This window comes from Haliotis rufescens, unplaced genomic scaffold (assembly GCF_023055435.1).
Source record: "Haliotis rufescens isolate VD_foot unplaced genomic scaffold, xgHalRufe1.0.p SCAF_19, whole genome shotgun sequence".
Lineage (NCBI taxonomy): Eukaryota > Metazoa > Mollusca > Gastropoda > Lepetellida > Haliotidae > Haliotis > Haliotis rufescens.
The window spans coordinates 18,993,763-19,010,223 of NW_025963879.1; the positions used below are offsets into that span (position 1 = coordinate 18,993,763).

Genomic DNA, 16,461 nt, shown 5'->3' on the forward strand with positions numbered 1-16,461 from the left:
GACGCCATGAATCTTTGCGTGGAGCTCAAAGGTACCTTTTTCACCTTCATATTAAAGAGTTATATAAGCGCGCGTAAAATGTCTATTAAAGAAACCTGTACATGATGTCTCCATCGTCATATTGAAATCAAGGCATTATCTAATGATTGTTTTCTGTGCCTTAAGTTCCGTTGTTGGAAGAATGTAGATGGTGGTTACAATGAGTGCCTTGTTTGTGTTATCGTACAACATGCGTGAGAATACATATCACCAACAACCAATTTGAGTGAGTGAGCGAGTATGGTTTTACGCCGCTTTTAGCAATATTCCAGGAATATCACGGCTTCAGACTACATTGTACCCATGCGGGTAATCGAACCTGGGTCTTCGTCGTGGCGAGCGAACACTTTAACCACTAGGCTTCCCCACCGCCCACCACAACAAGGCCGTAGTTAACTTTTTTTGACAGGGAGGGCAAATGTTTGTACAAGTATCACTTGTCCCCAACTTGATTCAAATAAAGCTGTTTTCTATAAAAAAAAAAAAATTAAAAAAAATCCAGGGGGGGCAACTGCGATTAAAATCAGGTCACCGCGTTGTATTTGAAATATTGCTGATTTAAAATAATTCGCTGCCTTCAGTTTCATTTCTTACATATGTACCATTTGGAAGCAGCTTGCCGAATTTGTCCAGAGGTTTCACTACGTGAACTGTACTTACAGCATGTGGTGTACAGAACAGTATACGTGTGAAAATGAACAATGAGTATGTGAACAAAAACATGGTGTTGAAGCAAGAATTGTTTGCATTTGTACAGAAGGGAAACAAAGCCTACAATTGTATATGTTGACAAACATTATGTGTTTGGAAATATGTGTGTATACAATTTGTACTTTTGTATGAAATTGATAAAATATGTATTACTGCAATTTAGAAGTGTTCCATATCATTGTGAAGGTCTGTAAAACATTCTTTTTTAAGGGGGGGGGGGGGGGTTATGAGTGACGTTGTATATTTGTGTGGTTCACAAGGGGTCCAGTTTGGGTGGACGGCGTCATGCTTGATTGAGTGAAGCAAGCTGCCTGACGGGGAGAAGCGTGCTTGTGGGGTGATTGGAGTTTGAGTTGGCTTGATAACTGATTGGTGTGGGCCGATCAAACGTTTCTTGTGTGCTGAAGTAGATAGCTTACTTGGAAATTTGTTTACTATATGAGGGCAAGTTATCGAACAGAAAGGGGGAAGGAAAAAGAATTGGAGAGGGAGAAATATGGTTTAACTGAACGAGGGCAGTTCAGCCCAGCGTTATGTCCGGAGAAAAAGTTAGAAGGTCATGTCGACGCTTCAAAGGAGGAAACTGTTGTTACCCAGTTATCCTGTGAACTGTGATATATAAGTTTGGAACAATGTGAAATGGAATTCATTGGGAATGTGATGTCAAGAAATCTGAGGTGACTATTATCTATAATGCACATTTGCCATATTGCTTTGCCTAAATAGATGTGTATGAGTGCCTTGCCCAGTAACTGAGAATTGTTATATACTTATCTTTGTTTTAATTATTAAATCTAGCTTTAAACTTCAGAGATTGTTGTGTGATTCTTGTAATTGTTATTTGTGGTATTAGCGGGAACCCCTGCCGTTCATACCACACGTAAAAACTTGAGAGAGGAATATTTTTTATTCAAAGATTTCATTGTAGCAAGTGAGTAGCATGCTCACGTACATTACATTGATATAACTTTTGTGATGTAGTTATTTTTATACTTATGTTCTAAGGATCATTCATAGAATGCTTTTTGTCGAAATCGTGAACTTTCCAAAGGTCATTATATTCAATATTCAATGTCAAAACATAAAATAAAATTTATAAAGCTGTGGCTAGTATCTAATAGCACGTTATGGTATTTTATCATACATAGTTTCTCAATCCCAGACCATTTTAATAAGTGAGGTGTGGTGAAATTGGGTTAAATAATATTGCACTTCTATACATGGTATGACGCAGCCGGGGATCGAATCGGATCTACCACTGGACCACGGAGGTCGTCAACGAGGTTATTGATGTTGTGGCTTTAAAACAAGTCTCAACCAAGACACAACATGCAGTGTATAGCGTCATTGCATTAAATACGTATTGCATGGCACGAGGCCCTTCCTTTTCAAATATGCTGTATATCCTAAATAGGGGGTGGATACAGCCATATATTTCAAAATAACTTTGAAGAAAACAAAAATATTGCTGAAGCGGGTTTTTTTGGAAAATTTGAAATTTCGAGTTTGTGTAAATTTTAGATTAATAATAATAATAATAATGTTTTGAAATTTCGAGTTTGTTTAAATTTTAGAAAAATAATAATAATAATAATAATGTTTTTAGGAAGACTTTGGGGTCAAATTTCAACCCAGGTAACCTCAATTTCCTTGTTTAATCCCTATAATGCGACAGGCAGGGTAACAACAAGTACCATCTTTTAACGTCTTTTGGTATGACACTGTCGGAGGGGGGTCGACCTTCCGCTCTCCGGTAGACGTTCTACCCATTAGGCTACAGACATGGTCTCCTCGGGAAAAGAACTTACCTTCCTCATCTTCAGAACCAATGACATCCGCCGAGTGAGTTGACTTCTGGCAATTTGACTTAAGTTCAGAGTTGACATTGACTTCGTTGTCGACGGAGTTGTTTTCATTTTCATCTTTTACGTCTTTTAAGAGAAGTGAATCGAGTGTGCCGTAGTTTGGTGGCGGTTCCCGGAGAGCTCTATCTGCAGGCATGTCGAAGGACTAATGAAAATGTTTTTGATAACAAATATGTATTCTGAATTCATTATATTCAGTAATATAACAGTTCTTTCCCTTATTGTTAAATACATGAGATAATTCCAAGCTGTTTCCACAAAATAACGTCTCCTTTATTGGCTTTTTACCATTCTAACAAAGGTTTACGGCTGACTGACTTTTATATATGCATATGCAACATATCTCAACAGCTCTTAGCGTAAACACACATTGTTATACTGCTGATATATGAAGTTGGTGATGCGCATAATCAATTTTCATAATACATTTGGAGCAGTTGAACTGAATATTCATAAAATGTATACACATACCGCTCAATTATTTCGAGTTATTTACCATGTGACAAGTACATATTTCTACAACAGTCTGATCCGGGGTAACTATGAAACCTTGGAAGTCAGTGAATTAACGTGTAATTAACAGTGGAAATGTATATTTAGAATAGGAATAGCTCGTGAAGACTGACAAAATAACATAAAGTATGCGATTCAAGCTCCACACTCTAGATTTTATCTTGTATTCCACTATGTTAAACTTTAAGACCATGGTAGGGTGGGCTGATGGTGGTGCTCCCCCTCCCCCAATTTCATTTTTCAAAAATGATGTTTACGTATTAAAAAACATATCTATATCATTTGATAACATGGTTTCAACAAAAGTAACGATTAGCTGACTAATGTTTCGCTTAGAAGCGCATATTGTTTCCCAAATTTATGTTTTTCGAGTTAAGTGCCCACCTTTCCGAAAAACTGTTTCCGTGCTGGAATGCTGTCCACCCTGCGTCTGTTGGACAATCTGGTGCACCTGCCGCTTCAGCTATGACCAACCATGATGACTTAACAGAAGAAAGGTGTGTGTAGCTAGTTATATTACCAAGACCTGTGATTCTACGAGCAGTACACAACCGAATACACTGAATAATATATGTTAATTGATTTCACTTCCCGTTGGATACATCCTAACAGATGTTGAGGAAATCTTCACTGATACCAGGGGTGACTGAAACGTTCTGGGTTACCTACGAAGGATGTATTGTGCACCCTTAAAAGTTTGCATGTATTAAGTATTACTGTCCATGCTTACGGGCTAAAAGGGTTAAATCCAAGAGACAGCCTTGCGGACATGATGTCAACTTTAGGGGATGGCGTTCCTTCTCTTGCCACTCTTTAGAGCTGCGAAGATGATTTGAGATCAGGACGATCTTCATCTGTTACCACTAAGTGAGTGAGTGACTGCGTGAGTTGGGTTAACGCCGCTTTTAACATTATTCCAGTTATATCATGGCGTGTCAGCTGAATGCGGGAGGAAAGCCCGAAGTGATGCAGGTCTCTGACGTTTACCACGAGCACGGGTATTGTGCTGACAAACCTTGAAACATACTCGGGGCGAACCGGGATTCGAACCCACAATCATAGGTTTCTGGCGTGCCCAAGGGACGCATCTCTGCACAGCGAATCGGGGCGCCTCAGACGACTGGGCCACCCGTGCCCCCGTTACCACTAAGGAAAATGTTGAGATGACTCACATAGCCAATACAGTAGACATGTCTCATGAAAGAGTTGAGAACATTCTGAGGAATGAACCGGCATGACTAATGGTTTTGGAAAGCTGGGTTCCAAGGTTTCTGAATCCTGATCAGAAATGCTCAAGATCTCGAGAGGAAATTTACGTCATTTTGAAGTAGACCCAGCTATTTTTGTTGATTTGTTTGTAACCATTGATGAGCGTTGGGTTCACCACTATTACCCAAAGATCAAACAACAGTCAAAGCAGTGGAAAAAATTCAAACGAAGAAGTCAAAGTCTATTTCATTAGCTGCCAGTGTGATGGCTTTGGGTTTCTGGGATTCCAAAGAAATCCTACTGGTGGATTACCTCCTGAAAGGTTAGTGCATTGATGTCCAATCCTATGCTAATCTGCTAAGGTAACTGTGAAAATAGCAAGGCTAAAATCGTGGAACACTTACTGAAGGTGTGTTGTTCCATGAGGACAATGCACTTGTGCACAGCCTATTGTCGTCATGCAAGACTGTGGCTTCACAATCATTGAACATGATTCATATTCACCAGATTTAGCACGGTCAGATTTCCACCTTTTCTCAAACTTGAAGAAAGAACAGTCTAGCAAGCGCAGTGCAAGATGACATCATTTCTGCTGTGGAAGCTTCATTGGCAGAGATATGTTGAAAAATATAACTCCATCAACCCAGTCAGTCATAGTAAGGCCCCCCTTGTACATTCCTAATCAGTTGCTCATTGACAGTAATCAGGCGCACTGTGAGATGTTTGCAGATTAATCCACAGATTTTGGGGTACCCTGTTCTTTGGCAGATAGCAACATATTTCTTTAATCATGTGATGTACAGTTAACAAGCTTATGTCTAAAACAGCATTACATAATCATATTCATAAAGGTGATTGATTTCAAGATGATACTTCAGGATAGCAAAGAGCATGAAAGGGTACTTATTGCGATGTTGCATTGATGTGGCACTGGGAAGGGCAATAGCTATTGTGTCCTTGAGGTAAATGTATTTTGATGGTGTACCGGTAAGTATATGGAAGATATGACCAGTCTGTTTTATAATATTAAAATGCAACAAACGTCTGTCATTGGGTGCTGGCTAAAGCATTGGGTGCCAAAACCTCTACTGTCATCAATCAAACATGCAAACTCTACATCTAATTGATCCACATTTTAACCTTATTGTGCACCAGAATGAGTGAGAGTTAATGTTGATAACACTGCATTCAGTAATATCCCAGCTACACCATGGTGAGTTATAAGGAATCGAATCTGGACCAGACAAACCAGTGGCTGATATTATGAGGAAGGTTGGCAGGTACAATGACACACGGTTGTCACCTTTTAACATCAGCATGGGTTACAGGGATCTATACTGTTCCGCCCCTATGACACATGAAGCAAGTGGTACTTCTTACAACCGACATTTAACATTGTGGCAGCACATAGCAATATCAACCCTCGTTTTACTAATCAGGTTGGTTGAAAGTTCCATGCATTTCAGTCAAATCAGTGATCAATCTGGTCCGGTAATCTGCAACCCCACTACTTCTAATCACCTTGACACAATGAACAACTCAGGTATAAATACAAACATTGTTTATTCAGTTTCAATTCACAGTGAATGTTGACAGCATCAGATGAATGAAGTCTGAACAACAGTGAAACATCACAGGCTGACTTTGTTGGAAGGATACAGTTCATTTCAGTGTGTGGACAAAGGATACCAGCTAATGTACAGAATATGTCAGCTCACGTGGATGTTTTCTCAGATGCAAACAGATATATCTCACTTAATGATATTTTCATTCTCTCATAACATGTGACACAAAATCTAGTACAAACCAAGGACAATGTCATGTTGGCAAGTGGGATTCCACACAGAATGCATAGATAAGATGAAATATCATTCATTCAAGTAATTAAACTGAAACAACAAATTGCAAGGTTTGTTTAATGTTACCATTACACTGTTTTTTACAAACATGTCCCAAGTTCCTTAAGATTAGATACCCCTGAAAATGAAACTCCATTCACATGAATAATATTACAAACCCTTGTTACAGAATCACAATCAGTAGTAGTTACATCTGCACATATGCTACACAACTTTTGACAGGGATAAAAAATACACTATGTATACTGTATGTCAATGTGACGAAACTCAAAGGTCAACAATTCTTGTAATTCCGATTATTTCAAAATGAGTGAGTTTGGTTTTACTATGATTTCAGCAATTTTCTAGCAATATCACAGCATGGTACACAGAAATAGGCTCCACACATTGTACTCATTTGGAGAATTAAACCCAAGCCTTTGGCATGATGACCTTAAGCTTTCTAAGCACAAGACTACTCAACAGCCCCCTCAACTTGAAGTGGTGCGGTCAGGTAGCCTAGTGGCTAAAGCATTTGCTCATCACGCCGAAGACCCAGGTTCGAGTCCCGACATAGGTACAATGTGTGAAGCCCATTTCTCATGTGATCCCCCACCGTGTTTTTTCTGGAATAGTGCTAAAAGCGGCATAAAACCATACTCACTCCACTTGAAATGAAGCTGAAAATTCACCAGTGATAACATCAATTACTTTCTGTATAATAACATCGCAACATCTTTTGAATCCCGCCTGGATTGATATAGTGCTCAAAAGTTGAATAGTATATATACAAGACTACATTGTTTCCTGGCTCAGACACACTACGGCTTACAGGTTGGACTTCCTTGTGAAGAAGGCCATGATAGCATTCATACACTCGTCGGACTGCCACCTCTCAACCAGCAGGTCACACTCCTTCTCATTCACTTCATGCAGCTTCTTTTTCTCAACCTCACGGATAAGGTTTTTAGAGGTGGTCATGCTCTGAAAATAGAAATAGGGATTCAATAACTTTCAGTTTGTGGTAAGTCAAACAATGTGTTCTTTGATAATTGCTGATATACAATACTGTCACTTACTAAAAACATTTGTTGAAGTAAATTTTTAATAATGTCAATGCATTTCAACTGTGGATGAACATATTCATGGATTATATTTTACTGAAGTCAAAATTATTCTAGTCATATCACTGTGGCCTGAAAATAATCAAGCCTGGAAACCTGCAGTATATACCATTATACACAATACAATAATTCCTTGAGAAGTATCAAATATGCACAGTTTCATACAGCTTATGTATTATTAAGGTGCAGTTACATCAGCTGTTGCAAGCAGTATTACCACACAGAGAGTGAATGTTGATTAATACTGCAGTCACTAACCTCTCAGTAATACAACAACAACTTGTCAATAATCTGAGCCTGGACTAGGCAAACTGGTGGTTTATAACCATCTGCATTGCCAGGGGATGATGACACTCGGACAAGTCACACATTGTGGCCACTTAATCCTCATTTTAGTTGATTCTTATGACAAATATAGGGTCCAAAACACCTAATCTGCCCCAGAAACCCCACAAAGAATTATGACTAAAGAACAATGCCTTTCTAGTTTCATAACTCGAATATTGAACAAGGGTTTTACCTTGGCTAACAAACTACAGGAAAAATGAGGGTCCTGTAAAGTACCGTATTTTCTTGAGTATAGTGTGCACATTTTTTTCCCCGAATACTATGCTCAGAAACAAGTAACACCGAACCCCTTCAGCAAATTCAGGTAAACGAACCTGTGATAAGAAACTTGGTCAGAACAAATTTGAAATATGAGATAAAAAAATCACCAGACATGTTGGTCTACTGTTTAAATTGTACTTTCTGTTCTGCTAGGCATTGTTCTACATGCAGAGATTAAGATTACTTTGTGTATTATCTCATCAGCTTACACACGTTTTTCTTGGAATCTACCAGTGATTCGGTTAAAACTTACCCACTGATATAACCTTAAAGAGTTTTGATGCAATGATCGGAAAATTTGTTATCTGAAACTAATTTTTTAACAGGAATAATATATTCCAATATCGTGTTTATTTTAGTTAGGCTTTTACTATATATATTTATAACATTAATAACCATAAGCGTAGCACTTGAGTGCAGCTGATCACTATAGCCGGATATTTTTTTTCACACTGAACAATTTGACCAGTCACCATCAAGGCTCCCGTGCATGTGATCGCGAGAACTATATGTTGACATAGAATCGTCAGACTACAACAAATATGACTTTTAACGAGTCAAATTATGGCACTCATGATATGTGTATCCATTCTCTGTCGACTAAAGTATGTTTCAAGGCATCACTAGCGGTAATCTGATTGTGGTTGCTGGAAGTTACAGTGAGTTGTGTGATCTTCCGATCGCTTCACACATCATTTGGCCGAAATGATTTTAAACAATATTGAAAGGAATTTTGAATAAGATTAATGAAATAGGTTACAAACTTAAGTCCAGATATTCAATGAACACTTTTTTATAACCAGACAGTGTAATCACAAGATTTCATTGTGTACTCCTGTACGGATTTGTTGACATGGTATTTCCGGTGTTACGTGCTCACGGTAATGTCTTTGCATTGGGTGAGAAAAAAGTCATACTCAAGAAAATATGGTAATGAAACAAGGTTGTGTACTGTAAGATTTAATCATTACTTTAATTACAGGACCTACATATTTCTTGTAAAAAATTGGTGTAATATTATTGTGTGTCCGGAGGATGCAATATATTTTTTTTTCTGTGTCCATTTCTGCACTTTGTGCATACTAGTTGCACATTTCTGCTTTGTGTAAATATACCTTAGGTGGCAACTTTGAGTACCCCTGCATCATGGCATCTGACTCCTTCTGGAAAGAATTTTCTGGGATGATGTTAGTGATGAGATTTCTCTCTTTTGCTTCTTGAGCTGTCAATTTTTTGTTGAACAACAACACTTCATTCGCCTGTAAAATAACATACAAAAAATTACAATACAGGAATTTTTTACATTTGGAAATATGAAAATTATGTCAATTGCACAGCAGATAACAAATGTGTTGAGTTCTCTTCAAGATTGGGATATACAGAGAACATTGAAACCTCTCTCTAGAAAATGTAAAGGTTGAAAATAAGGAAACTTATGTTGGTCTTTGAAATTGAAATGTCGACAAAACATTATGTCTATTAAACTGAATTAAGATAAATTCACGTTAGCTCAAATGGTTCCCCAGTACACAAACTACATCTCCTTATTGCTCATCAAATGACCATCATATTTGGTGGGACAGGTTATTGCCTTCAGATATCAAGTCATGCCTTGGCAAGATTCAGTCTTGGAATCACATCAATAAGTTTCGGATTAGAAACTGATTCTTATTTTCACTAGTACCCAAAAATGATCCCAATCTAACTAATGGTAAAACTGTAGTCCATAAGGAAATGTCACAAGTGCTCACTGAAAATTACTACCGGTAATCTCGGAGTAGCAGACATATGTTATTTTCAAACCCTGAAGCCTCCACAATGTATCAGAAATAGCAATTGTTTTAGATGTTATTCGTGTTGGACCCGGAGACAAGCACAGCTAGTGTATTATACACAAGCAACTGATATTCCTGTACTGACAGACACTGATTCTAAACATGTATGTGAGTGTAACATATTCAGATGCCAACCCTAATTTGAGGCAATAAGGAATACCTGGAACATTTGCAGTCTAAAATTATTAATGTAAAGCACATAAGCATGACAGACTTTTCTTTTGTCATCGCCCAAACTCTGAAACATCTGTTAACTTGAAAAGCTGAAACTATTTGACAATGCCTGTGATAATGTATTAAACCCAGCAATACAGAGGATAAAAATCCTCTTTTTGACCAAAGTATGACGTAACTGGCTTACATATCATATCAACATACTGTCATGAGCTTCTTTAGTACCAACATGCTTTCTACATTTGCTGATACTGTAAACGATGATCTGTTTCGCTGAGAATAATCCGGCAATCACAGTTAGGAAAAGAATGTTTTGGTAAAACTGGTTCCTGCAGAATAGTTATTATTACAGATAAAGTTACGGAGGATGCATTTGTCTTGAGGAATGAACACTTTATTACACAAATGCTCTGACAGATAGTGAAATCAACAACTAATCAAAATATCCTGTATTTTGGGGGCCAAATTTCATAACATACTTCACTTTTCATATTGGCAGAGTATGGGTCAAAATATCTTAAGGATTCTGCTGAGATCATAGTGGTTGGCATCTCTGATAATGTACCTTTGCCGATCCCATGAGCTTTGGGAACACATAAGAAGAGCATCCCTCAGGTGACTGACCCAGCACTGTGAAAGGGGTGTGGAATGTTGCCTGCAAAATGTGTTCATGGTGAATGTAAGCAATGACAAGCTGAAAGTCCAAACACTAACATAACAGTAAGAAACTCAAACTTCAAATTTCATTCGATAATAGATGCATCGTCATTCAAATACATGAATATCTGCCATGGTCACTGGTACACAGTTGTCAACACTAGTGTACACTTTCTAGTTTTAGTCACATGATCTTTAACCCTTTTGACAGTAAATGACTTATTTGGTTGGCAATAAATGCATTGTCTAGAACTTAGTCTTCTTCAATATATAAAACAACTTTTGACCCAACAAGACATTCATACTTATAAAAAAAAACATTGCCATGAGCTTGATTTTAGTTTACTGCCAGAAATGGTGCATCATTCATCTTGTCTGTATATCATGCAAACACTATGAGTTATATTTCACCTTGAAGTTTACTATTCACTTATTTCGTGCAAATAACAAATAAACACAAATATTAAACACAAATATTAAACACAGGTTGCAAGTATTTTATAGTAATACAGTTTCAGAACCATTACATAGTTCCGTGGCATGTTTACACAAAGAGTATGTTTGCATTAATTTGCAAATATTTAATTTCTGTGATTTGTTTAATGTGTGGTGCAGCAAATGTGGGATGTTGCCAAGAATGTATGCATTCTCTGTATTTGTTTCAGCTGTTTGACAACAGGTTCAACAGGAAACATTACTACACTGATCAGACAACCACATCATGTGCCTGGCTGAGAACTCTTCTCACACACAGCAAAGAATGGCCTGTCCTGGGTGCTTCCAATTCACCAGAGTAACGATCTGACCCAACGTTAGGGTGCCTTTCATTGATTTGATTAATCTGAAATAGAAGCAAAGTTATTCTAAACACATGTTTGTTACTTACCCTATCTGAGGCATAGACTGCATCAAACAGACCAAGTGTGGTGACTGAAACACCAACTGCAGGGCCATTTATTAAACCAATCAATGGCTTCGGGAAATCAATGAAAGTCCCAACAAATTCCCTGGAACAAAAAACATCTCATATGACTCATTTCTTCAACACTTCCTCCAAGTTAATGCTGCTTAATATCTGTAAAATTTTATATCCATAACAACCTCTATTTGAAAGCTTTGATTATTGTGTGGAAATTCTCAAACTTTTCATACATAACTTAACTGGCAGAGATAAAAAAGATGACCTTAAATTGCATAAAAGAAGTTGCTGATGAAACAGGCAAAGGCTCTGTACAGATTGATCTTCAATACCAACACAGTCCTAACCTGACTGATCTTCAGCATTACCACAACCACTGCCTGCATGATCTTATACACCTGGGTACCTTGGCCTACATGCATTGTCCTCTAGTATCTAGTAAAATCAAAGGAACCTCCAATGTTTTAACTATTATCAAATACTTATCAGACTACGACAAGGACACCTCGACTTTCATGCCTACTTTTCAACACTATGTTCTGTTACATCAAAAGCACTGAAAAGATGAGAGATGAGGTGATGAAAAACCCACCTGAGTATTTCTCGGGCATCGAGTGCCATCTTGCCAATATCACTGGGTTTGATGTTGGCAAAGTTAGCCAGATCATTTCCACTACAGTAATAGTCTCCAGCACCTGTGAAATAACCAGTGATTCATAATTCTATTTATGACTATTCATGCAAATGTTATTTCACTCAAAATGTGTTGCCAGATTAGCAAACATATGTTTATTTCATCTTATTCATCATGTCCTGCCAGATGAGCATACAAATATGAAACAAAGCAAAACAGGCAATGTGAATAAGTCTTTACTGAAATGATCATCAAAAGACACAATTTCACACATTCCGGTTCACATGACCTTGCCCATTGTTTTGACTATGCCCAACAAGGTTCTTCATGTATGCAAATAGTCTTTGTAGGTTTTGAACTCACATGACTGTCAGGGCCTTTTCCTGCAACTTTCAAGATGATCAAAAACAATTCCCTTCTCACAAATCCTTCACTGTCATGGGCAAAGTTACCAAATTTACACTCAATATTAACTTGGCTTACCAGTCACTACAGCAATTGATACACTTTTGTCCTGACTGGCCTCATTCAGAGCGTCAATCCATTCTCTGTACATCTGTAAAGACAATTACACCCTTTTGTCAAACACCTGCTTCACAAGCTCTGTGCCAGGTCTTAAACTCACTGATCTTTGATTTGACTCTTGTTCCAATGAAGTAATTCCCAATTTGTCTTGTGGGATTTTTAATAATATACACACATGGTAATTATGTACTTTTGAAATTCTAGTGTGTCAGTACTACCTCAGCAATTTTGAATACATGAGTAATTAAGCCAATATTGTTACCAGCAAGACATTGGACATTTGGGACACCTGTTTAAATGATCAGAAATGTCATTTGGGACACCTGTTTAAATGATCAGAAATGTATGTAAATTTTACAATAAATTGTATATTTACATACTTATCCTATATTACACTATGCATATTTCTTTCTTCTTCGATCCATATTTGGATCCATATTTCCAGCTTCTAAAAAACAATTTACTCAAACTTCCCTCGCATCACCATGGTCAACTCCCAACAATCTGGGTCGTGTACACTCGGTATGCATGTTGACCGATACACACTAGCCATGTGATACACACCAGCCACTTCATACTACTTGATTGTCCATGATTGAACCGTGAGAAAAAACACCAATGGGATTGAAAATTATCCCCTGGTTAGAATTAAAAAGGTCTCAATCTGTGTAGCACGTCACCACACCATGGTGATTAGAAAGAGAATGAGTTGTCTGGGGAAATCATGTGGCTAGCGTGTATAGGTCTACATGCATAAAGAGTGAGTTTCCAGATGTCTCAATACCGTGTTAACTGACCAGAGTTACCTCCGCTACCCAGTTTCCACCAAGGCATAAAAAAGTCTGTTATATAATGCATAATATCTTTCTTCAATGACTGCCCAAATAACGAGACATGTAACTGATTAACACAGTGATCACATGATACCTTCCTTTTGATGTTGGCTGCCTGGTGATATATTGTAAAACAAACATCATCAATCGTGGTTGCTGTCCAGTAAGTAGGACACTAGTGTGTATTTTACACTGTTGGTAACTGAAATCACTTCGGATTCAGAAACCGGATTTCCAAATAAAAGAAGGAGTCTATGTCGCATTTATTTCGTTTCATGTAAATAACGTCCAGTACACTTTGATTCTGGGTATCTGGGTTCCAAAACTTCCAATGCATAAGATTAGTCAATGAAGCACAGCAAATCAAATTACTATCTGAAAAACTTCACTGTACCTCGTAATTGATAGCATTTTTCTTGGTAGGTCTGTTCAGAAGGATCTTGAATACTTTTCCTTCTCGAGTTACTTTGATCTGTTTGTACTTTCCTCCATCTCCACTTGCCTCTGCTGAGGAAGATCCTTGCTCTTCTGCCACAAGGGACTCTACTACATTGATGTAGGCTTTCTGTGCATCATCCTTAAACAGCAAACTGAACCATTACTTCAAATAGCTTAGGACAGATAGTACACAAAATAGCTGAACTAAAACAGGCAGACAAGTTTGTGACAATAAATACTGATAATGTCATATGTTCCGCAGCTGTCATCATTTTCTCCAATATGAAGCTCACATGTCTTGATGGAAGTAAAATACTGCTCACGTTATACTATTATACTAAATTTACCTGAGACATACTGCCAAGCTCATTCCAACTCTGCCATTTTGCTTTTCCCACTAGGTCCATCATTCCAGGTTTGGGTGCATTACATTTGCCAACAGTGGCCTGAAAAGACAATAATAGATAGTTTGTATTATCAAAAGATATATTCTTGGAGACCAATAATGCAAAAGTAATAAAGTATTTGACAATTTAGGCTAACTTTAAGTGATGAAAAATATCAACCAGTATTTGCACTTTCAAATATCTGTAACAACCATAGTATATTGACTACATTTTATCAAAGCAAAGTAATTTGATTTAAATAACTGAAACTTGCTTCATCAATGTCAAATTAACACATATACATACTCTTTCATCCATAAATCCATGTCATAACAATTAGTTTATCATTTGTCAATAGTCCTAAATGCATTCTTTGTAAACCAAAACATAATGCGTAACGTCTGTCATGACTGTCTACATGTAAACATACCTGCTTGAAGAGACCATACATCTTCAGCTTTACTTGATTGCCTGGATCCTCACTGAGTGTCTTGAGCCTTTCTTTAGCCTGCTCGAAAGCTGCATCATGGGCTGGCATGGTCCTGACTGCAGCAAGATGAAACTGTCTCTCGCTGTGAGTCCTCAAAAGTCTGAAAACCAGTTAGCTCATTCATTAAACAAAAAGAGAAAAACACTATCAACACATAAATTGCATAATGTCTAGAGCTTGTTTTTTTTCCAAAAAAAATAAAATAACAATAATGCTTGCATTTTTTTCTGACAATTCCTTTTGACTTTACATGTTTGAGTCAAAATAAAGTTTCATTCAACTTCAGTGTATCTAAATAATGTTTGTCAGGGCTCCGATAAAACTATTCCCAATCAGACATTATGTTCTCAATTTAAGGCCTACAGTTGGTACTCGGGTAGTGGACTCATCCCAGCCCTATATCTGAAGAAATTTCTTTTCTTTGAAAGTCAATAATATTTTGCACTTGTATAACGTCTACTCAGCTCATATCATAAAATCATTGTCAGTACTCCCAGTATTGGTTATATTCTTTGTAGGGCTGGCTATCGATATAGATCAGAGATAGAGATTGATAATCGCAAACTCAACATCGATCAATTATCGATAAATATCGGAGAGGTAACTTTAAACAAATATGCAATAAAGTCCCAAAAGAAATCAACATATTGTACGCCACTGGTGAGCAGTGACACATTTATGGATGGATTAATCTGCGGACATTTGAGATATAACAAAAAGAGTTGCTTTCAATCTTCAACAATTGACATGATCTGTTTCCTTACATCTAACATTTATTTCATCACTATAGTTTATGTAAGTTATTATCAAAGACAACAATTTCATATTTATAATCATTAACATTTCTTCCCATTGACGATAATTCCGATTATCATTCTTTTTTAGCCAGCTGTAGGTCTTTGTCTAGGCTAAATTTGAAACAGTACCTGCTCACTGCTCACTTTTCATTGACAAAAAAAGAATTGGTTTGGGACAAGGAGTGCAAAGCCAGCATCAGACTTTAGGAGAACATTGGGAATGTGTGAATGTTATAGCTGGTCGCGAAGGTTTCCTGGACTAAACCTCTGAATAAATAGACCTAGAAGATCCCATTAACACCTAGGCCGTAACTTGAACTTTATTTTCTTTACAATCCCACTCTCAGTTTCGGCAGTAAGTGTCACCCGGCTTCAGTTTCGGCAGTGTCACCCGGCTTCGGAAATCTATCTTACCTTAAAAGTGTGCAGATTGTCGATGGGAAGGGGTTTTTAACAGTTGGCCTCAGTCATATGAGGAATTAATGCACAAGAGGATACCACCGAAGCGTGGACCCAACTCCTGCAGTTGACCCTTAGAACAGAGTCCAAAGTTCATGTACATTCTCTCACTGTTCAGGCACTGGAAGTGTTTCTGTTTCGTTGGTTTTTTTTCAGATTAGGCCTAAGACTTCCAGAAAAAAATAGCGGCTAACATAATTGGCACACAGTAGTTATAAATGCTATAAGTTTCACAGTTTGATGTTGATAAACAAATAATACCTGAAACTTCCAGATGACAACAGGCTAAAGGTTTTCCTGATAGACGCTGCCATTGCAATCTCAAGCACGATACCCGTTCTTCCGAGTTCTCTCCCTTCGCCTTCTGATCGCTAAACTCCACCACAGCGCGTGACACCTTCGCGTC

At 37.6% G+C, this 16,461-nt stretch overlaps 1 protein-coding gene across 2 annotated transcripts; it reads right to left on the minus strand.

Annotated features, from left to right (window-relative positions):
* Positions 1-5,883: 5,883 nt before the first annotated feature.
* On the minus strand, positions 5,884-16,461 carry LOC124112228 (enoyl-CoA delta isomerase 2-like). 2 transcript variants are annotated; one of them, XM_046472240.2, is made up of 10 exons: positions 16,317-16,461; positions 14,740-14,899; positions 14,271-14,369; positions 13,880-14,062; positions 12,611-12,683; positions 12,086-12,188; positions 11,461-11,581; positions 10,483-10,572; positions 9,024-9,167; positions 5,884-7,159 (listed from the first exon to the last, which is right to left on the minus strand). In XM_046472240.2, the coding sequence occupies exons 1-10, from the start codon at positions 16,367-16,369 to the stop codon at positions 7,004-7,006; spliced, it is 1,182 nt and encodes a 393-aa protein (XP_046328196.1). In that variant the 5' UTR covers positions 16,370-16,461; the 3' UTR covers positions 5,884-7,003. The 2 variants fall into 2 exon arrangements, with proteins under 2 accessions (XP_046328196.1, XP_046328198.1); XM_046472242.2 differs by lacking the exon at positions 16,317-16,461 and adding an exon at positions 16,011-16,133.

Bases quoted from the DNA above. Each gene is read 5' to 3' on its own strand.
- LOC124112228 (XM_046472240.2), bottom strand. From the start codon at position 16,369: ATGGCAGCGTCTATCAGGAAAACCTTTAGCCTGTTGTCATCTGGAAGT. The intron at 14,063-14,270 runs GTAAATTTAGTA...TTGCTGTTTAAG, and splicing joins AGCTTGGCAGTATGTCTCAG to GATGATGCACAGAAAGCCTA. The intron at 11,582-12,085 runs GTGGGTTTTTCA...TTTTTGTTCCAG, and splicing joins GATGCCCGAGAAATACTCAG to GGAATTTGTTGGGACTTTCA.